This window comes from Salmo salar, chromosome ssa19, assembly GCF_905237065.1.
Source record: "Salmo salar chromosome ssa19, Ssal_v3.1, whole genome shotgun sequence".
Classification (NCBI taxonomy): domain Eukaryota; kingdom Metazoa; phylum Chordata; class Actinopteri; order Salmoniformes; family Salmonidae; genus Salmo; species Salmo salar.
In genome coordinates, this window is record NC_059460.1 from 72,052,190 (window position 1) to 72,074,826 (window position 22,637).

At 45.4% G+C, this 22,637-nt stretch overlaps 1 protein-coding gene across 4 annotated transcripts in view; it reads right to left on the reverse strand.

Annotated features, from left to right (window-relative positions):
- The window catches only part of LOC106579520 (brefeldin A-inhibited guanine nucleotide-exchange protein 1), a 113,605-nt gene extending 96,597 nt beyond the window's left edge, over positions 1–17,008 (reverse strand). For all 4 annotated transcript variants that reach the window (XM_014159496.2, XM_014159495.2, XM_014159494.2 and 1 more), the window contains exon 1: positions 16,639–17,008. In XM_014159496.2, the coding sequence (XP_014014971.1) occupies positions 16,639–16,762 (124 nt within the window). In that variant the 5' untranslated portion in view covers positions 16,763–17,008. The remainder of the gene's footprint in view (positions 1–16,638) is intronic.
- Between the last annotated feature and the right edge of the window lie 5,629 nt (positions 17,009–22,637).

The window sequence follows — 22,637 nt, forward strand, 5'->3', positions numbered from 1 at the left end:
CTTTGATGATACAGTGGTAGTAATACAAGGTTAAAATATTTACAGAAAATACAGAAATGCCAGTGGTGGAGGTGTTGCTGGTTATATTCTGAACCAGATGTCTGTAAAGATTATAGAGGATCTCATGTTAAATACTGTTGAAGTAATATGGCTACAGGTTCATCTGCCTCACCTAAAGCCCATTATGGTGGGAAGCTGCTATAGACCACCAAGTGCTAACAGTCAGTATCTGGATAACGTGTGAAATGCATGATAATGTATGTGATATCAACAGAGGGATATTTTCTGGGGGATTTAAATATTGACAGGCTTTCATCAAGCTGCCAACTCAAGAAAAAGCTTCAAACTTTAACCAGTGCCTGCAACCTGGTTCAGGTTATCAGTTAACCTACCAGGGTTGTTACAAACAGCACAGGAATGAAAACATGTATTGATCACATCTGTACTAATGCTGCAGAAATTTGCTTTAAAGCAGTATCCAGATCCATTGGATGTAGTGATCACAATATAGTAGCAATATCTAGGAAAACCAAAGTTCCAAAGGCTGGGCCTAATATAGTGTATAAGAGGTCATACAAGAAGTTTCGTAGTGATTTGTATGTTGTTGATGTAAAGAATATTTGTATATACAGTGGGGCAAAAAAGTATTTAGTCAGCCACCAATTGTGCAAGTTCTCCCACTTAAAAAGATGAGAGAGGCCTGTAATTTTCATCATAGGTACACTTCAACTATGACAGACAAAATGAGAAAAAAGAATCCAGAAAATCACATTGTAGGATTTTTTTATGAATTTATTAGCAAATTATGGTGGAAAATAAGTATTTGGTCAATAACAAAAGTTTCTCAATACTTTGTTATATACCCATTGTTGGCAATGACACAGGTCAAACGTTTTCTGTAAGTCTTCACAAGGTTTTCACACACTGTTGCTGGTATTTTGGCCCATTCTTCCATGCAGATCTCCTCTAGAGCAGTGATGTTTTGGGGCTGTCGCTGGGCAACACGGACTTTCAACTCCCTCCAAAGATTTTCTATGGGGCTGAGATCTGAAGACTGGCTAGGTCACTCCAGGACCTTGAAATGCTTCTTACGAAGCCACTCCTTCGTTGCCCAGGCGGTGTGTTTGGGATCATTGTCAGGCTGAAAGACCCAGCCACGTTTCATCTTCAATGCCCTTGCTGATGGAAGGAGGTTTTCACTCAAAATTTCACGATACATGGCCCCATTCATTCTTTCCTTTACACGGATCAGTCGTCCTGGTCCCTTTGCAGAAAAACAGCCCCAACGCATGATGTTTCCACCCCCATGCTTCACAGTAGGTATGGTGTTCTTTGGATGCAACTCAGCATTCTTTGTCCTCCAAACACGACGAGTTGAGTTTATACCAAAAAGTTATATTTTGGTTTCATCTGACCATATGACATTCTCCCAATCCTCTTCTGGATCATCCAAATGCTCTCTAGCAAACTTCAGACGGGTCTGGACATGTACTGGCTTAAGCAGGGGGACACGTCTGGCACTGCAGGATTTGAGTCCCTGGCGGCGTAGTGTGTTACTGATGGTAGGCTTTGTTACTTTGGTCCCAGCTCTCTGCAGGTCATTCACTAGGTCTCCCTGTGTGGTTCTGGGATTTTTGCTCACCATTCTTGTGATCATTTTGACCCCACGGGGTGAGATCTTGCGTGGAGCCCCAGATCGAGGGAGATTATCAGTGGTCTTGTATGTCTTCCATTTCCTAATAATTGCTCCCACAGTTGATTTCTTCAAACCAAGCTGCTTACCTATTGCAGATTCAGTCTTCCCAGCCTGGTGCAGGTCTACAATTTTGTTTCTGGCGTCCTTTGACAGCTCTTTGGTCTTGGCCATAGTGGAGTTTGGAGTGTGACTGTTTGAGGTTGTGGACAGGTGTCTTTTATACTGATAACAAGTTCAAACAGGTGCCATTAATACAGGTAACGAGTGGAGGACAGAGGAGCCACTTAAAGAAGAAGTTACAGGTCTGTGAGAGCCAGAAATCTTGCTTGTTTGTAGGTGACCAAATACTTATTTTCCACCATAATTTGCAAATAAATTCATAAAAAATCCTCCAATGTGATTTTCTGGATTTTTTTTCTCATTTTGTCTGTCATAGTTGACGTGTACCTATGATGAAAATTACAGGCCTGTCATCTTTTTAAGTGGGAGAACTTGCACAATTGGTGGCTGACTAAATACTTTTTTGCCCCACTGTATACACTGTTCAGTCATGTGGTCAGGTGCCACAAAGAGGGACTTAGGAATTGCAATTGGCGCAGGACAGGGCAGCACGGCTGGTTCAGAACAGGGCAGCACGGCTGGCTTAGAACAGGGCAGCACGGCTGGTTTAGAACAGGGCAGCACGGCTGGCTCAGAACAGGGCAGCACGGCTGGCTCAGAACAGGGCAGCACGGCTGGCTCAGAACAGGGCAGCACGGCTGGCTCAGAACAGGGCAGCACGGCTGGCCCTTGGATGTACACAGAGAGAAACATTAATAATATGCATGTCAATCTCTCCTGGCTCAAAGTGGAGGAAAGATTGACTTCATCACTACTTTTATTTGTGAGAGGTATTGACATGTTGAAAGCATAGAGCTGTCTGTTTAAACGACTAGCACACAGCTCAGACACCCATGCATACCCCACAAGACATGCCACCAGAGGTCTCTTCACAGTCCCCAAGTCCAGAACAGACTATGTGAGGCGCACAGAACTACATAGAGCCATGACTACATGGAACTCTATTCCACATCAGGTAACTGATGCAAGCAGTAGAATCAGAATTTTTTTTAACTGATAAAAATACACCTTATGGAACAGCGGGGACTGTGAACCAACACAAAAATAGGCGGAGACACATGCGCACACACGCACACGCACACGCACACACGCACACGCACGTACACACACACACGTACACACACACGTACACATGGATTTTGTGTTGTAGACGTGGTAGTGGAGTAGGGGCCTGAGGGCAGACAGTGTGTTGTGAAATCTGTTATGAATGTATTGTAATGTTTTTAAAATTGTGTAACTGCAGCAGCTAATGGGGTTCCATAATAAATACAAATAGGAACGCTGACTGTGAGCCAGGCCTAATCGCCCAACATCAGTGGCAGACCTCACTAATGCTCGTGGCTGAATGGAAGCAAGTCCCCGCAGCAATGTTCCAACATCTAGTGGAAAGCCTTCCCAGAAGAGTGGAAGCTGTTATAGCAGCAAAGAAAGGGGACCAACTCCATATTAATGCCAATGATTTTGGAATGAGATGTTCGACGAGCAGGTGTCCACATACTTTTGGCTATGTAGTGTATTATCTCACACAATGAAGCTTAACATTAGGACCAGGGTTGAGTAATCTGATCCTAGATCTGTTTGTAGGTGGCAACCTCCAACTCAATCTCTCCCCTGAGCATCGGTAAACAGAGGGCAGCTGCAGCTGTCACGGCGAACCGGTGGAAAATCAGCCCCCTGACATTGCACTGCAGTAATTACATTTGGGAGAGGAGAAGAGTGGAGAGGCAGGAAACCCTGGCTACCAGAGGTTGTCTGGACTACCTAATGTGTGTTGTGGGCCTGGAGCCCCATGGACTCCCGGGCCTCCAGCCTACTCACGCAGACCTGCTAAAGCCCCTGTCTAATCATGCTGGGAATCACTACGCTGACTGACTGCCATAGTGGAGAGATGGGAGATGGTTTTCTGCTGCACCAGGCCTTGATTATTACACAGTTGAGGTCTTTCTTTATCAGGAATCCAAAGGGCCAACTCTCATCAACCACCTACTCCTTCACACCTGCTGAGTATGGGGCGCAGGCTGGCATGGCATCTCTCTCTATTTATCTCAATTACTCTTTCTCTCTCTCCCTCACTTGCTCTCTGTATGTCAGTACCCTCCTTTCTTCTCTCCCTCAATATTCTCTTTCTCTCTCTCCCTTCCTCCATCCCTCTTTCTTCACCATTCAGTCCCTCCCTCCCTTCCCGATCCTCCTCGCTCACCATCTCCTTTAGTTAGGGTGATGTATGGTAACTCGTTAGCTTTGTATCAGCCCACCTCAGATGCACACAGATGACAGGATCTGCTAAATATCAGCATCTTAACTCTTCCAACACCACCAAACGACAAGGAGAAAGAGAAGGAGAATATTCCCTCCGTTCCGCTCATCTCTTTGTTGGCTGCTGAAACAAAATTAATTCATCACCTCTCCTTATATTGAATGAGGCATTTGCACAGATCATTCATGTATTATGGATGTTTGGGGTATCAGTGTAACAAAATATTTTGACTGGTGCGATACAGAAAAACCCAACACAGAGGAACAGTAGAGTATTAGCTAATTTTCCTCCCAACTTGGTTCTTTCTAGAGAAAGGAGTTGGTTCATTTCATTATCAGGTCTAGTTTGGGCTGTAAGAGAGTGACTTTCTCCCTGCTAATGATGTGAGTAGTAGTGAACCTGCTGGCTTACATCTGAGCTAAGCTGCCGGTCTGCACACAGCCTGGTGGGGCCGAGACAGGAGTGCACCATGAGGTGTCTACTGGGTCTGCAATTAAACTACTAAGCTGTCTGTCTGTGGAGCGATTATCTGCCTATATGAGCAGTTAAAGGGATAATCCACATCCAGAAATAAAAATCCGGAAACTCCTGTCAATTTGGAGAAAGACTACGTTCTGTCAATGGATAAAATAAACAATTCCATGATTTAACTTCTGAGTGGTCCGTCTGTGAAAATCAAGAAATCGTCTAGGAATGCGTCATAGCTACATAATTCTCATCACTGGAGATAGGGGATAACACATTATCACATTTTATAATGCTTTCAAAACTATTACCAGCACCCCAGATCAGCCAATAGATGGTATGGGCGTGTCTAGAACACATCCATTTGTTTATATCATTATGACAAAGTAAATATTTCGCTTAATGTGCTCAATCTAAACAGTGTACCAAATTATTCAACTCAGTTTCTCCTTCAAGTACCATGTCGCAATTCGCCCTGTGTGTCTGTGGGAAACAGAGATATTACAGAAAGGAGGAGATAGGAATCCCATTGGGCAATGAATGGAGAAATGCCCCACCCAACTGACTGTCGACCCATCTCATTCACATTGTCATGCTGCATCATGCAGGCGCTAAGCTAATCGTCACGCAATCCCTTCTCAAAGTCAAGGTATGAGTAGAGAAACCTGCCTATTTTCCTCGAAAGTACGTAATCTCACAATTCCAAAGCTAAACGATATTACAGAGAACAAGTTAATTATCTCACATCTTGGAAAATATTTGCAGTGTTGTACTTCTTGTTCACGAAATCCATGCTAAAGTTCATTTTTTGAGTTAGTGCTTTTTTGACTACCATTCACTCCTTGAAGGAGAGCTCTCCTTGTCCCAGAATCACCCAGAATGCACCGTACGACCCATTGACGACTTATGTGCAACGTACACAAGGTGCGTTAATATGATTGTAATGGAGTTTCCCATCACCTCAAAAGTATCTCTGTGGGAAAGCAACGTAACGTTGCTCTCGCTCTGGGCAGAGACGCCGTTTATAGCAAAAAAATTAAACGCTGTTTATAGCTCAGTGGCAGAGACGAACTGCAAGATGAACTCAGTGCAGTTTGTTTAGGCGGTTTTAAGCTAACTAGCTACTTCACATGCTGATATTGACTTTGGTATTATTGTGTACAGCTATGTTTTCTAGCTAGCTACCTAGCTAGCTAGCCAGCCAACCCAGAGAGAAAGAGCATTTCAATGAGGGTTTTGTAGTAGACTTGAACTGCAACAGATTTCCCAAAATTATTTTCACATGTTTCTACCAACCTTGTTATAACAACAAAATGAAATATTTGTTCACAAAAAAATATTGTTTTCACATATTAGTGTTATTTAACACTATTGAACACTGTTAATCATAGGAATTAGTGGTTTGGGGTAGATTACCCCTTTAACCAAGGCCATAAAGCTAGAAAAAGAGAGCTCTTCTCCTCAGTATCCTCTCCCCTTCTCTCCACTCCCCTCCTCTTCCTCCTCTCCCCCCCATCCCATCCTCTCCTCCTCTTCTCGCTCTAGACAGCCCAGAGCCCAACATATGCTCCTCACTAAGGGAGAGCAAGCCTGCAAACCAAATTAAACTCACCACATTCACCATAAACAACAATACCCTGCGGTAGGCAGGCTTGGCCAGACTCCATTCCCACACACACACACACACACACACACACTTCAGTCCATGTGTTCCAAGTTTTAGACAATTTACTCACTCCATATTTTAAGTTGCAACCAAAAATTACGGAACGCACACACACATATATACACACACCGATCTGTCTCCATTTACGCGACAGACAGAGCAGCAGTGAATATTTCCAGAAGTCTGAAAGTAAAAGGAACATAAGAGATGGTTGAAGGCTGCCGTCTCTTCACTAATTTACTCTCTCATCCAGTCATCCTCTGGTAGCACTGGCTCCGAGGTGTCTAAGCTTCATACAGCTAGGTATTCCATGTTTGTCTAGGCCTCCCCTTGATTAGTGAATTTATTTTTCTCATGTTAGGAATATGATGAAAAGTTGTCTACTTTACACAGTGGCAAGAAAAAGTATGTGAACCCTTTGGAAAAACCTGGATTTCTGCATAAATTGGTCATACAATTTGATCTGAACTTCATCTAGGTCACAAAAATAGACAAACACAGTCTACTAAAACTAATAACACAAACAACTATACGTTTTCATGTCTTTACTGAACACACCGTGTGAACATTCACAGTGCAGGGTGGGAAAAGTATGTGAACCTTTGGATTTAATAACTGGTTGACCTTCCTTTGGCAGCAATAACCTCAACCAAATGTTTTCTGTAGTTGCGGATCAGACCTGCACAATGGTCAGGAGGAATTTTGGACCATTCCTCTTTACAAAACTGTTTCAGTTCAGCAATATTCTTGGGATGTCTGGTGTGAACTGCTCTCTTGAGGTCATGCCACAGCATCTCAATCGGGTTGAGGTCAGGACTAGGACTGGGCCACTCCAGAAGGCGTATTTTCTTCTGTTGAAGCCATCCTGTTTTTGATTTACTTCTGCATTTTGGGTCGTTGTCCTGTTGCATCACCCAACTTCTGTTGAGCTTCAATTGGCGGACAGATACCCTAACATTCTCCTGCAAAATGTCTTGATAAACTTGGGAATTCATTTTTACGTCGATGATAGCAAGCTGTCCAGGTCCCGAGGCAGCTCCAAACCATGATGCTCCCTCCACCATACTTTACAGTTGGGATGAGGTTTTGATGTTGGTGTGCTGTGCCTTTTTTTCTCCACACACAGTGTTGTGTGTTCCTTCCAAACAACTCAACTGTAGTTTCATCTGTCCACAGAATATTTTGGAACATCCAGGTGCACTTTTGCAAACAGATGTGCAGCAATGTTTGTTTTGGACAGCAGTGGCTTCTTCCGTGGTGTCCTCCCATGAACACAATTCTTGTTTAGTGTTTTACGACACAAAACTCATCAACAGAGATGTTAGCATATTCCAGAGATTTCTGTAAGTCTTTAGCTGAAATTCTAGCATTCTTCTTAACCTCATTGAGCATTATGCGCTGTGCTCTTGCAGTCATCTTTGCAGGACGGCCACTCCTAGGGAGAGTAGCAACAGCGCTGAACTTTCTCCATTTATAGACAATTTGTCTTACCGTGGACTAATGAACATCAAGGCTTTTAGAGATACTTTTGTAACCCTTTCCAGCTTTATGCAAGTGAACAATTCTTAGCTTTAGAAGTCATTAGCCTAGGGGTTCACATACTTTTTCCAACTTACACTTTAAATTATGTATTCAATATAGACAAGAGAAATAAAATAATTTGTGTGTTATTAGTTTAAGCACACTGTGTTTGTCTATTGTTGTGACTTAGATGGAGATCAGATCAAAATGTATGACCAATTTATGTAGAAATCCAGGTAATTCCAAAGGGTTCACATACTTTTTCTTGCCACTGTAATTAAATACGCCTTAGCCTATTTGATGGTGCTAAATAAGTAGCAATCACAATAATACATTGCTGAGAGCTAATAGGAATCATTTGATCACTTGGGCTAAATGCTAGTTACTCTAAACTCTTATATATTTGATCTTAAAACCACTTAGTACTTATAAATCCAAAACGAAACCAACAACAAGTATCCCAATGAGGATTTGGTACAGTCCGTATAACCAGTTGTAAGTATATTTTGTGCAAAACTATGGAGCAAACTCTCCACCCCATTGCTTTGTGTGCAAGATAATCACTGTAGCGCATGCTGGTCCTTTGGGAGTTGCAATGAAAAAGCTTCATTAAGAATTTGGATCCCTTATTGGGCTTATCATGTTCAGTGGGCCTAATGAGGGCATATGTTCAGTGGGCCTAATGAGGGCATATGTTCAGTGGGCCTAATGAGGGCATATGTTCAGTGGGCTTAATGAGGGCATATGTTCAGTGGGCCTAATGAGGGCATATGTTCAGTGGGCCTAATGAGGGCATATGTTCAGTGGGCCTAATGACCAGAAGTGTACTGTTCCCAGAGGAAGGTGCCCCTAATGACCACGTGGCCAGTGCCGTGCCCACATTTATTTGAACACTGAACTATTTCTATAGTATGCAGTATGTTTACACATAGGCCTATAGACCTCTACTTCCTGTCAATGTACAATAGTTAAGATGTCTTTTCAGTGCTTGTTTTTGCTATTTAATACTTGTGGGCTTGGTACAGTGCCTTCAATAAATAACTTGAAATTACGTGTTATTACAGAATGCAACCAGAGACAACCAGCACAGTTTACCTTTGGTTTGAACTTAGATTTTACAGACCGGCAAAAACATCCCACTTGGATGAATATTCATCACCATGCTGGCAGATGGTAATGTTAAAAGTGCTCTGTCCTGGAAGCCTGCGTCACCACATTGGATACACACAGATCTTTGCTCTTAGGGATGAATTATACATCTCAATACTCCACAATTGTTCAGAACAAACTTTGAGTGAAATAAATGGAAACGGGCTCCCGAGTGGCGCAGCGGTCTAAGGCACTGCATCGCAGTGCTAGAGGCATTACTACAGATCCCTGTTCGATCCCGGGCTGTGTCGCAGCCGGTCGCGACCGGGAGACCCATGAGGCGGCGCACAATTGGCCCAGCGTCGTCCTGGTTAGGGGAGGGTTTGGCCGACTGGGATGTCCTTGTTCTATCGCGCTCTAGCAACTCATTGTGGTGGCCGGGCACATGCACACTGACTTCAGTCGCCGCTGTACGGTGTTTCCTTCGACACATTGGTGCAGCTGGCTTCCGGGTTAAGCGAGCAGTGAGTCAGGAAGCAGTGCGGCTTGGCGGGGTCGTGTTTCGGAGGACGCACAGCTCTCGACCTTCGCCTCTCCCAAGTCCGTATGGGAGTTGCAGCGATGGGACAAGACTAACTACCAATTGGGGAGAAAAAGGGGTAAAGAAATCAAATAAATAAATATATGGAAACACATGGTTAATACCAAGTATTCAGATATTGTCCATGAAATTCCATTGACTGATTGAGGGCCACATGCAGATGTACCCACCGTGTGTGGTAAGGTTTGGCAAAACAAATTACCAAAGTATATGTGACAAAAATAGGCCATAACAGGCTGTAGATAGCTGTTAAAAGTTTTCAGAGAGAAAAACATTCCTGAAAGGCCTTTTAAGGAATTGTATTCTGCTATCAGCGCACACATTCTTCCTGAATAGTACATCATATATTCTGTTCATACTTATATATAGCTTCATCTTCATTACCATCCACACTCAGGAGGAAAACAGTTTTCCATAGTAGTTGCTCCATAACTTTGTTCATGTCAACCTTACTTTTGGGAAGGTTAATAAGCAGCATATTACAGCATATTAGAAATTTGTTGCATGCCTCTTTTCCGCATCATATGAATTAAATGAGATCTACTATGGGTCAGCTCACATTGTTTCACTTAAAAGGATTCGTAGTTACTGCTGTAGTAATAGTAGATTAAAGCTACAATATCTAACTTTTTGGGCGACCTGACCAAATTCATATAGAAATGTGAGTTATAGATCTGTCCTTCTCATTGAAAGCAAGTCTAAGAAGCGTATATCATCTGTTCTATGTGCACTATTTCTATGCTTCCCGTTCTTAAGTTTTGTTCTTCGTATTTTACTTTGAGTTTTGTACACCAGCTTCGAACAGCTGAAAATACTATGTTTTGGGTTATTGAAAACATATTTCACAGCGGTTTGGATGGTACAATGATTCTCTACACTACACATTGCTTGTTTTGTCATATAAACTGACAAAATACAGTACTGTATAAAGAGGACTGCCAGTGACTTATCCTAGATATGACCAAGTTCATGAAACCACGGCTATACACTGCATAAGCCAGTTTAAGCCTGCATAAGACTGCACTGATACGGTACAGTGTAGGCATATACTGTGGACAGACTGCTATATCCCCGCAGCAGGCCCTTGTGTGTGTGTGAACTGCATGTATTCACAGGCTGCAGTGAGCTGGGAAAGCAGAGGACTGTGGAATGAGAGAAATGTGCAGCGGCCCTACTGAACTCTGGAAGAGCCCTGACCTCTGGAAGAGCCCTGACCTCGCTGCGGCTGGCAGCTTCTTCCCTCCCCGTGACTCAACATCTGGATTTAAAGTTGATCACAGTAGCCCCTCCCCTTCCCCCTTAACTGTTTGGAGAGTCAGGTAGGTGTTTACAAGCATTATGGTATCTCTACCTCACCTTCCACTGGACTGATAGAAAGCATCTGTTATATTTTTTTAGCCCATTTGGTCCATACTGCAAGCACCAAAATACTTGGGGTTGTTTTCAGGAGGATGTAAATATGCTGATTTATCTCACTGCAGAAAAATCATATATTGGTTACGGACTTGGAAGTCAGCCCGGCGTTGGCAAACTATTTATTCATCATGAATGAAATGGACCATAAACCGCATTCTCAGAATAGGAGGAGAGCGCCAGCTACTTCACCTAGGCATCTTTGATGTCTCCAGAGTCTCTCTTCCATCCATCTACCGTTCTCCCTCCCTCTCTCTCCCTAGCTCTCTCATCAGACCTACTCTGATCTTAGGATGAATGTACTCCTGCTTCCGTCACTGTTTTGCTTCTCTGTGACAATGTGAGAACCCTTCACTATGCATGCTGACGCAGGATGTGTATCCCTAAACAACAGCAAAGGTCAAGTTCACAGTGAAAATGAGAACAAACTAAATCTGAGGCTGACAACTTAGTTTTTCAACAAAACAGATGTAATGGCTTGGATAGTGTTACAATGAAGATCACAAAGCTATAAGAAGAGTTAAAATAGGGCTGTAACATGCAACACCTTTGAACAACACTCTGCCTATTCAGGATCAGCATAAGGTTAGTAGGTAGTGGACTAGGGCTAGTGGGTAGGGGACTAGGGCTAGTGGGTAGGGGACTAGGGCTAGAGTGTAGGGGACTAGGGCTAGAGGGTAGGGTTATAGTGGTAGTGGGTAGGGGTAGGGGACTAGGGCTAGATGGTAGGGGACTAGGGATAGTGGACTAGGGGAAGTAGGTAGGGTACTAAGGGTAGCCGGTAAGGAAATATTTGTAGTAGGTAGGGGACTAGGGGTAGCTGGTAGGGGAAGTAGGTAGGGAACTAGGGGTAGTAGGTAGGGAACTAGGGGTAGTAGGTTGGGAACTAGGGGTAGTAGGTAGGGAACTAGGGGTAGTGGGTAGGGCACTAGGGGTAGTAGGTAGGGAACTGGGGTAGTAGGTAGGGAACTAGGGGTAGCATGTATGGAACTAAGGGTACCCGGTAAGGAAATATTTGTAGTAGGTAGGGGACTCGGGGTAGCTGGTAGGGAACTGGGGTAGTAGGTAGGGAACTAAGGGTACCCGGTAAGGAAATATTTGTAGTAGGTAGGGGACTCGGGGTAGCTGGTAGGGGACTAGGGGTAGTAGGTAGGGAACTAGAGGTAGTAGGTAGGGAACTAGAGGTAGTGTGTAGGGGACTAGAGGTAGTGTGTAGGGGACTAGAGGTAGTAGGTAGGGAACTAGAGGTAGTAGGTAGGGGACTAGAGGTAGTGTGTAGGGAACTAGAGGTAGTGTGTAGGGAACTAGAGGTAGTGTGTAGGGGACTAGGGGTAGTGGGTAGGGAACTAGAGGTAGTGTGTAGGGGACTAGAGGTAGTGTGTAGGGAACTAGAGGTAGTGTGTAGGGGACTAGGGGTAGTAGGTAGGGAACTAGAGGTAGTGTGTAGGGGACTAGAGGTAGTGTGTAGGGGACTAGAGGTAGTGTGTAGGGGACTAGAGGTAGTGTGTAGGGGACTAGAGGTAGTGTGTAGGGGACTAGAGGTAGTGTGTAGGGGACTAGGGGTAGTAGGTAGGGAACTAGAGGTAGTAGGTAGGGGACTAGAGGTAGTGTGTAGGAGACTAGAGGTAGTGTGTAGGGGACTAGAGGTAGTGTGTAGGGGACTAGAGGTAGTGTGTAGGGGACTAGAGGTAGTGTGTAGGGGACTAGAGGTAGTGTGTAGGGGACTAGGGGTAGTAGGTAGGGAACTAGAGGTAGTGTGTAGGGGACTAGAGGTAGTGTGTAGGGGACTAGAGGTAGTGTGTAGGGAACTAGAGGTAGTGTGTAGGGGACTAGAGGTAGTGTGTAGGGGACTAGGGGTAGTAGGTAGGGAACTAGAGGTAGTAGGTAGGGGACTAGAGGTAGTGTGTAGGGGACTAGAGGTAGTGTGTAGGGGACTAGAGGTAGTGTGTAGGGGACTAGAGGTAGTGTGTAGGGGACTAGAGGTAGTGTGTAGGGGACTAGAGGTAGTGTGTAGGGGACTAGGGGTAGTAGGTAGGGAACTAGAGGTAGTGTGTAGGGGACTAGAGGTAGTGTGTAGGGGACTAGAGGTAGTGTGTAGGGGACTAGAGGTAGTGTGTAGGGGACTAGAGGTAGTGTGTAGGGGACTAGAGGTAGTGTGTAGGGGACTAGGGGTAGTAGGTAGGGAACTAGAGGTAGTGTGTAGGGGACTAGAGGTAGTGTGTAGGGGACTAGAGGTAGTGTGTAGGGGACTAGAGGTAGTGTGTAGGGGACTAGAGGTAGTGTGTAGGGGACTAGAGGTAGTGTGTAGGGGACTAGAGGTAGTGTGTAGGGGACTAGAGGTAGTGTGTAGGGGACTAGGGGTAGTAGGTAGGGAACTAGAGGTAGTGTGTAGGGGACTAGAGGTAGTGTGTAGGGGACTAGAGGTAGTGTGTAGGGGACTAGGGGTAGTAGGTAGGGAACTAGAGGTAGTGTGTAGGGGACTAGAGGTAGTGTGTAGGGGACTAGAGGTAGTGTGTAGGGGACTAGGGGTAGTAGGTAGGGAACTAGAGGTAGTGTGTAGGGGACTAGAGGTAGTGTGTAGGGGACTAGAGGTAGTGTGTAGGGGACTAGGGGTAGTAGGTAGGGATTGGGGTTGTCTTGGAAGTGTGTACAACGTGTCTCAAAGAGGGGGACAGTGAGGACTGAATGTATCATGATCAGAGGGACTGTCATTGAGAGGGCAGTAGACTGGAAGTAATGGCATTCTCTCTGAGATGTCTCTGTGCCTCAAGGCAAGAAGAGAGATTACGTAAATCACTGGTAATGGGTCACCCAGTTTAGACAGGAAGTGGTTATTTCAGACTCAAAGTTTCTCATTGTTTTAGGATGAGCAGCCTTCAAAATGTCCATCCATGCCTCCAATACACTTCAAGCTTTTAAATAGAATCACAGCTGGTTATCTTTTTTTTTTAAACGAATTCAGGCACACCTTTAGAATCTGTAATATTTATAGGCCACGATACAGGCCTACAGCATAATAAAGCAGTGGTAAACTCACTGCTCTTAAAACACCCACACACTGTGGTTCTCTGACTAATCTGGGCTATTCACTTTATGAATGCAGGGGCAGCGTTGTTCCTACTATGAACTCTCCTCCTACTTAAGATAGCCTAATCCTCATATAAACCCAGTAGCCTATGTAAGACAATAGGGAAAGAATACAGAGATGTCTAATAAAATATTTGTATTATCATAGTTCAGATAATTTACATTAGAAGAGCAAGTTTTAGTAAACATGCAGTGAATACTCAATGGTGTTACTAACCGTGTAATAACATTATAATATCATTGCATATTGGCTAATACCAATGTAGTCTAGTATTGTGCATACCCTATCCCCCAAAACCGATGAGAGACAGGTACAGTAAGACAAAGACAGACTAGACTCACTGGCTGCTCAACAACAAAGGTGGGCAAATTTGTTTCACAAGCAGTGTCAGATTACAGGTATAGCAGAAGAGAGCCTAACTTGTTCCAAACAGGCCTAGCACACATCCTGGTGTTGAGACACGGACCAGAAACTATCAGAACAAAACCTGTTCTGAGTTGCATGACAGATTAAAATGATTCCCGTAAAGTTTAGTTGAGCCTTCCTCTTTCTATATCCAACATAATGCAACCCGGCATAGGACCAATGGAGATAAGGCTATAGTGTAAAGACGAGCCTCTGCTTAATGCACCTGCTGCGAGTGTCAATGATGCCATGCTGATAATGTAACATGATACACTATATAGACAGAAGTATGTGGACACCCCTTCAAATTAGTGGATTTGGTTATTTCAGCCACACCCATTGCTGACAGGTGTATAAAATCGAGCACACAGCCATGCAATCTCCATAGACAAACATTGGCAGTAGAATGGCCTTACTGAAGAGCTCAATGACTTTCAACGTGACACCGTCATAGAATGCCACCTTTACAACAAGTCAGTTTGTCAAATTTCTGCTCTGCTAGAGCTTCCCCAGTCAACTGTAAGTGCTGTTATTGTGAAGTGGAAACGTCTAGGAGCAACAACGGCTCAGCCACGAAGTGGTAGGCCACACAAGCTCACAGAACGGGACCACTGAGTGCTGAAGCGCGTAATACGTAAAACTTGTCTGTCCTCGGTTGCAACACTCACTACCGAGTTCCAAACTGCCTCAGGAAGCAACGTCAGCACAAGAACTGTTCATCGGGAGCTTCATGAAATAAATTTCCATGGCCGAGCAGCCACACAAGCCTAAGATCACCATGCACAATGCCAAGCGTTGGCTGGACTGGTGTAAAGCTCACCACCATTGGACTCTGGAGTAGTAGAAACACATTCTGTGGAGTGATGAATCACGCTTCACCATCTGGCAGTCAGACAGACGAATCTGGGTTAGGAGGATGTCAGGAGAACGCTTCCTGCCCGAATGCATCGTGCCAACTGTAAAGTTTGTTGGAGGAGGAATAATGGTCTGGGGCTGTTTTTCATGGTTAGGGCTAGGCCCCTTACTTCCAGTGAAGGGAAATCTTAACACTACAGCATACAATGACATTCTAGACGATTCTGTGTTTCCAACTTTGTGGCAACAGTTTGGGGAAGGCCCTTTCCAGTTTCAGCATGACAATGCCCCAGTGCACAAAGCAAGGTCCTTTCAGAAATGGTTTGTTGAAATCGGTGTGGAAGAACTTGACTGGCCTGCACAGAGTCCAGACCTCAAGCCCATTGAACACCTCTGGGATGAATTGGAACTCCAACTGTGAGCCAGGCCTAATCGCCCAACATCAGTGGCCGACCTCACTAATATTCTTGTGCCTGAATGGAAGCAAGTCCCCGCAGCAATGTTCCAACATCTAGTGGAAAGCCTTCCCAGAAGAGTGGAGGCTGTTATGGCAAGCAGCAAGAGGGGACCAACTCCATATTAATGCCCATGATTTTATAATAAGATGTTCGACGAGCAGGTGTCAACAAACACTACATGGCCAAAAGTATCTGCCACTTGCCCGCCGTGGTGCAGGTGTTTTTGGGGACAACCCAGACCTGGACATAAACGCAGATCCAGTCTCCAAAGATACCACAGTTGCCAACATTCACTGCCAGGCGATAGACTACATTCTTTCAACACCACTCCCTCTCCAGCCACGCAGGGCAGTCTGGATTTCCAGAGCAGAGCAGACAGACAATGCTTCGTATGACACAGAACATCCCACCAGAAAAAGTAAAAGTGTTGAGGCTAAATTATTTGCACATATCGTTCTAACAATTTAATGAAGAATGATCCCTTTGAAATTGTCGGTAGCTTCTTCTCGGAGGAAGAATTGTAGCTATAGAGGCTAAGACTTTCAGACAAATGCAGTTCCATTAGGTTGTATCATTGGTAATAATAACAGTGCCAGTTTGCTTTCAGGTAATAGCTGTCTATTTATTTCAAAAGGGCTGAATTATCAGTTACATGCGTAATAAACTAGTGTAGCAGCTTGCAAATGTCAAAGGAGGCACCCACCCCTGTCACTTGCACCATTTCCGTATTCACATAGTAACTAAGCAATGATTATCTCAGAGCCTATAACGCAACCTCGATAGTTGTATATTCAACACTTACATCCCATCCTTCACCAGAATAACACCCAAATTGTCGGGCGAAAAGCCATTTAACCCGTTTAGCTCTACAATGTTGCCAACAGATTGTAGAAAGATTTTTTGCGACATTGTAGCAGCCGAAAACCTATCAAGCAGGATAAGCAGAGATGCATGACGTGGGCAAATCAATGACAACCTAAGATTGTGTTAATGCCAGAACTTACCAAGTGCCACCTCGCAGGCTTTGCGCAATTGTGAATGATGAGACTTTTTAACCTCCTTGTCGGCCAGGATCTTCTCCAAAGCTCTTGTTAAAAACATGTTTTTCGTCTTTTTGCCCTCATACATGACGCACCAGAATTGGGGCGAGGAGCCTGTCCAAGGGGCAGCAGCCGTTTCAGACCGATGTATTCTGTTCGAGATGACAGCGGCAGTTTCTCTAACATACAGACATAAATAAAGACAGAAGGTGGGGTAAATCCCTCAGATTTCCATTAGCAACCTGCCTAGCTGCGCCATGTTGAAAGGAAGCGACGTCACGCACTTTAAAACTGGCCGCAGTGAGGCAGCAGGATGATCCAGGCAGCGGTTCAAGGAGCGGAAATGGAGAGAGAGAGAGAGAGAGAGAGAGAGAGAGAGAGAGAGAGAGAGAGAGAGAGAGAGAGAGAGAAGGGCTGTGTGTGTGTTTGTGCGTATGGTATAGGAATACTATACGCAACTTCTGGGAGCGCACGATGGTCTCCTTTTGAATAAATATTGTATACCTAATCATGATATTACGTTCATACTTGAGAAAAAGTAAAGACACCTTAATAGAAAATGACTTATGTAAAAGTGAAAGTCACCCAGTAAAATACTGCTTGAGTAAAAGTCTAAAAGTATTTTGTTTTAAATATACTTAAGTATCAAAAGTTAATGTAATTGCAAAAATATACTTAAGTATCAAAAGTAAAAGTACAGTTTTCCTGTCCTGCTAAGCATTCAAAATACTTTTGGGGGTCAGGGAAAATACAAAGTACATTATTTTCTTTAGGAATGTAGTGTAGTAAAATAAAAAGTTGTAAAAAATATATAGTAAAGTACAGATACCCCCAAAACGACTTAAGTAGTACTTTAAATTATGTTGACTTCATTACTTTACACCACTGTTGAAGAGCCATGATATTTAGATAGTCTTTTTTTAACTTAAAGCTTCCACTGTGACTATTGATTAGTTAAGTATAGGGTTTATTTCTGGTAATATTTCATGTATATAATAAGGGGCTATCAAACATAAGGTCAACAGCAGAGTTTGACAATAACCTGTGAGTCTTCATTCTGTAACATTTAACTGTAAGGCCATTTTTCACATTATAAGGTCATACACATCTAGACAATGGTCATGTGTTGTGACACCTTTACTAAGGCATACTGGATTAAAGACAACCTCCTACTGGGGAACCTAAAGGGCACTCTGTAGAACCCTGGGTCCTCTCAACCAGAGGTGACACTTACCTGGACAGACCATTCAGAGAGGGGACCTATCTGACATTACAGTGGGAGCCATCCTGAAGAAACACCTGCACAATGAGGCCCATATCAGACTTCCTGAATAAGGCCCTCAATGATCAGTCAGGACAAACAAAAAATGAAAACAAAATGTATTTTTGTTGTTGTTGATGTTTAATCTAACAAACACTCATTAAACTAAGCACAACTAACATAATAGCTAGTTGTGCTTGATTACCAACAATGATGAGACAGCCTACAGGGATGAAGTGAGGACTCTGGGAGTGTGGTGCCAGGAAAATAACCTTTCTGTCACGTCCTGACCAGTAAAGGGGTTATTTGTTATTGTAGTTTGGTCAGGACATGGCAGGGGGTGTTTGTTTTATGTGTTTCGTTTTTTTGGGGTTAATGTTCTATGTTAGTCTATTTCTATGTTAGTTCTAGTCTTTCTATTTCTATGTTTAGTTTATTGGGTTGACCTTCAATTGGAGTCAGCTGTTCCTCGTTGCCTCTAATTGAAGGTCCTATTTAGTAGGGGTGTTTTTTCATGGGTTTTTGTGGGTAGTTTTGTGGGTAGTATTGTGTAGCTGTGTGCCTCACAGGACTGTTTCTTCGTCGTTGTTTTGTTCAAGTGTTTATTTTGGTTTTCTTCATAATAAAGAAGATGAGTATTCACATTCCCGCTGCGCCTTGGTCCCATCTTTACGACAAACGTGACAGAACTACCCACCACCAACGGACCAAGCAGCGGAGGAAGGAGCAGCAGCGGTATCTGGAATCGTGGACATGGGAGGAGATTTTGGACAGGGCAGGACCATGGTACCAGGCTGGGGAATACCGATGCCCTAAGGAGGAGCTGGAGGCAGCCAAGGTGGAGCGGCGCCATTACGAGGCATTATACGTGCCGATTGGCAAACCCGAGAGGCACCCCCAATACATTTTGGGGGGGCACACGGGGAGTGTGGCTAGGTCAGGCAATAGACCTGAGCCAACTCCCCATGCTTATTATGGGAAGCAGCGGATCAGAAGAGCGCCGGTCTATGCGGAAGTGTGCACGATCTCACCCATGCGCACGCACAGTCCGGTGCGAGCGATTCCAGCCCCTCGCAAGTGCCGTGCTAGAGTGGGCATACAGCCAGGTAGGAGTATGCCTGTGCAGTACATCTGGCCACCAGTACGTCTCCTAGGCCCAGGCTACCCTACGCCTGCTCTACGCACGGCAGCCATCAGGCCTCTGCACAGCCCAATTCGCCCTGTGCCAGCACTCCGCCCGTGCAGGGCTACTGTTACCACCCAGCCAGGACGGGTTGTGCAGGCTGTGCACTCCAGATCTCCAGTGCTTGTTCATGGCCCTGTGTATCCAGTTCCTGCTCCTCGCACTAGCCTTGAGGTGCGTGTCTCCAGTCTGGCGCCTCCAAAGCCAGTCCCACGCACCAGGCTTCCAGTGCGTCAGCCCAGTCCAGTACGTCCTGCTCCTGCTCCTCGCACTGGCCTTGAGGTGCGTGTTACCAGTCTGGCGCCTCCAAAGCCAGTCCCACGCACCAGGCCTGTAGTGCGCCTGTCCAGTCCAGAACTTCCGGAGACAGTTCCCCGTCCAGAGCTTCCGGAGACAGTTCCCCATCTAGAGCTTCTGGCGACAGTTCCCCGTCTGGAGCTTCCGGCGACAGTTCCCCGTCTGGAGCTTCCGGCGACAGTTCCCCGTCTGGAGCTTCCGGCGACAGTTCCCCGTCTGGAGCTTCCGGCGATAGTTCCCCGTCTGGAGCTTCCGGCGACAGTGCCCCATCCGGTGCTTCCGGCGACGTCCTACAGTCCGGAGCCTGCAAAGACGGCCCACAGTCCGGAACCTACGGAGACGGCCCACAGTCCGGAACCGACGGAGACGGCCCACAGTCCGGAACCGGCGGAGACGGCCCACAGTCCGGAGCCTGCAGAGACGGCCCACAGTCCGGAGCCTGCAGAGACGGCCCACAGTCCGGAGCCTGCAAAGACGGCCCACAGTCCGGAACCGGCGCAGCCAGAGTCGCCCTCCATTCCGGAACTGGCGCAGCCAGAGTCGCCCTCCAGTCCGGAACCGGCGCAGCCAGAGTCGCCCTCCAGTCCGGAGCTCCCAGAGTCACGCATCAGCCCGAGGTCTCCAGCGACGCGCATCAGCCCGAGGTCTCCAGCGACGCGCATCAGCCCGAGGTCTCCAGCGACGCGCATCAGCCCGAGGTCTCCAGCGACGCGCATCAGCCCGAGATCTCCATCGACGCGCATCAGCCTGAGGTCTCCATCGACGCGCATCAGCCCGAGGTCTCCTGCGACGCGCCTTAGCCCTGAGCCTTCAGCGGGGGTGGACAGGTTAGGTTGGAGACAGTGACGGTGACGGTGACCACCCTCCCTTCCCTCCCTTTAGTTTGGGATTATTTTTGTTTTGGGGTTTATTTTTGTGTTTTTTTTGTTTGAGGTGCCTCCGGGGTCTGCACCTTTGGGGGGGAGGGGGACTGTCACGTCCTGACCAGTAAAGGGGTTATTTGTTATTGTAGTTTGGTCAGGACATGGCAGGGGGTGTTTGTTTTATGTGTTTCGGGGTTTTTTGGTTAATGTTCTATGTTAGTCTATTTCTATGTTAGTTCTAGTCTTTCTATTTCTATGTTTCGTTTATTGGATTGACCTTCAATTGGAGGCAGCTGTTCCTTGTTGCCTCTAATTGAAGGTCCTATTTAGTAGGGGTGTTTTTTCATGGGTTTTTGTGGGCAGTTGTTCCGTATTGTGTAGCTGTGTGCCTCACAGGACTGTTTATTCGTCGTTGTTTTGTTCAAGTGTTTATTTTAGTTTTCTTCTTAATAGGGAAGATGAGTATTCACATTCCCGCTGCGCCTTGGTCCCATCTTTACGACGAACGTGACACTTTCACTCAACGTCAACACAACAAAGGAGATGTTCGTGGACTTTAGGAAACAGCAGAGGGAGCACCCCCCCATCCACATCGATGGGACCACAGTGGAGATGGTGGAAAGCTTGAAGTTCCTCGGCGTGCACGTCACTGACAAACTGAAATTGTATTTATTTATTTTATTTCACCTTTATTTAACCAGGTAGGCAAGTTGAGAACAAGTTCTCATTTACAATTGCGACCTGGCCAAGATAAAGCAAAGCAGTTCGACAACATACAAAAACACAGAGTTACACATGGAGTAAAACAACATACAATCAATGATGCAGTAGAAAAAATAAATAAATAAATAAGACTATATACAATGTGAGCAAATGATGTGAGATAAGGGAGGTAAAGGCAAAAAAATGCCATGGTGGCAAAGTAAATAAAGTATAGCAAGAAAAACACTGGAATGGTAGATTTGTAGTTTGAAGAAAGTTCAGAGATAAAATATAAATAATATGGTGCAAAGGAGCAAAATAAATAAAATAAATAAATACAGTAGGGGAAGAGGTAGTAGTTTGGGCTAAATTATAGATGGGCTATGTACAGGTGCAGTGATCTGTGAGCTGCTCTGACAGCTGGTGCTTAAAGCTAGTGAGGGAGATAAGTGTTTCCAGTTTCAGAGATTTTTGTAGTTCGTTCCAGTCATTGGCAGCAGAGAACTGGAAGGAGAGACGACCAAAGGAGGAGTTGGCTTTAGGGGTGACCAGAGAGATATACCTGCTGGAGCGCGTGCTACAGGTGGGTGCTGCTATGGTGACCAGTGAGCGGAGATAAGGGGGGACTTTACCTAGCAGGATCTTGTAGATGACCTGGAGCCAATGTGTTTGGCGACGATTATGAAGCGAAGGCCAGCCAACGAGAGCGTACAGGTCGCAGTGGTGGGTAGTATATGGGGCTTTGGTGACAAAACGGATGGCACTGTGATAGACTGCATCCAGCTTGTTGAGTAGGGTATTGGAAGCTATTTTGTAAATGACATCGCCGAAGTCGAGGATTGGTAGGATGGTCAGTTTTACGAGGGTATGTTTGGCAGCATGAGTGAAGGATGCTTTGTTGCGAAATAGGAAGCCAATTCGAGATTTCACTTTGGATTGGAGATGATTGATGTGAGTCTGGAAGGAGAGTTTACAGTCTAACCAGACACCTAGGTATTTGTAGTTGTCCACAAATTCTAAGTTAGAACCGTCCAGAGAAGTGATGCTGGACAGGCGGGCAGGTGCAGGCAGCGATCGGTTGAAGAGCATGCATTTAGTTTTACTTGTGTTTAGGAGCAGTTGGAGACCACGGAAGGAGAGTTGAATGGCATTGAAGCTCGTCTGGAGGGTTGTTAACACAGTGTCCAAAGAAGGGCCAGAAGTGTACAGAATGGTGTCGTCTGCGTAGAGGTGGATCAGAGATTCACCAGCAGCAAGAGCGACATCATTTATGTATACAGAGAAAAGAGTTGGCCCAAGAATTGAACCCTGTGGTACCCCCATAGAGACTGCCAGAGGTCCAGACAGTAGGCCCTCCGATTTGACACACTGAACTCTGTCAGAGAAGTAGTTGGTGAACCAGGCGACGCAATCGTTTGAGAAACCAAGGCTACTGAGTCTGCCGATGAGGATGTGGTGATTAACAGAGTCAAAAGCTTTGGCCAGGTCAATGAATACGGCAGCACAGTATTGTTTCTTATCGATGGCGGTTACGATGTCGTTTAGGACCTTGAGCGTGGCTGAGGTGCACCCATGACCAGCTCTGAAACCAGATTGCATAGCGGAGAGGGTGCGGTGGGATTCGAAATGGTCGGTAATCTGTTTGTTGACTTGGCTT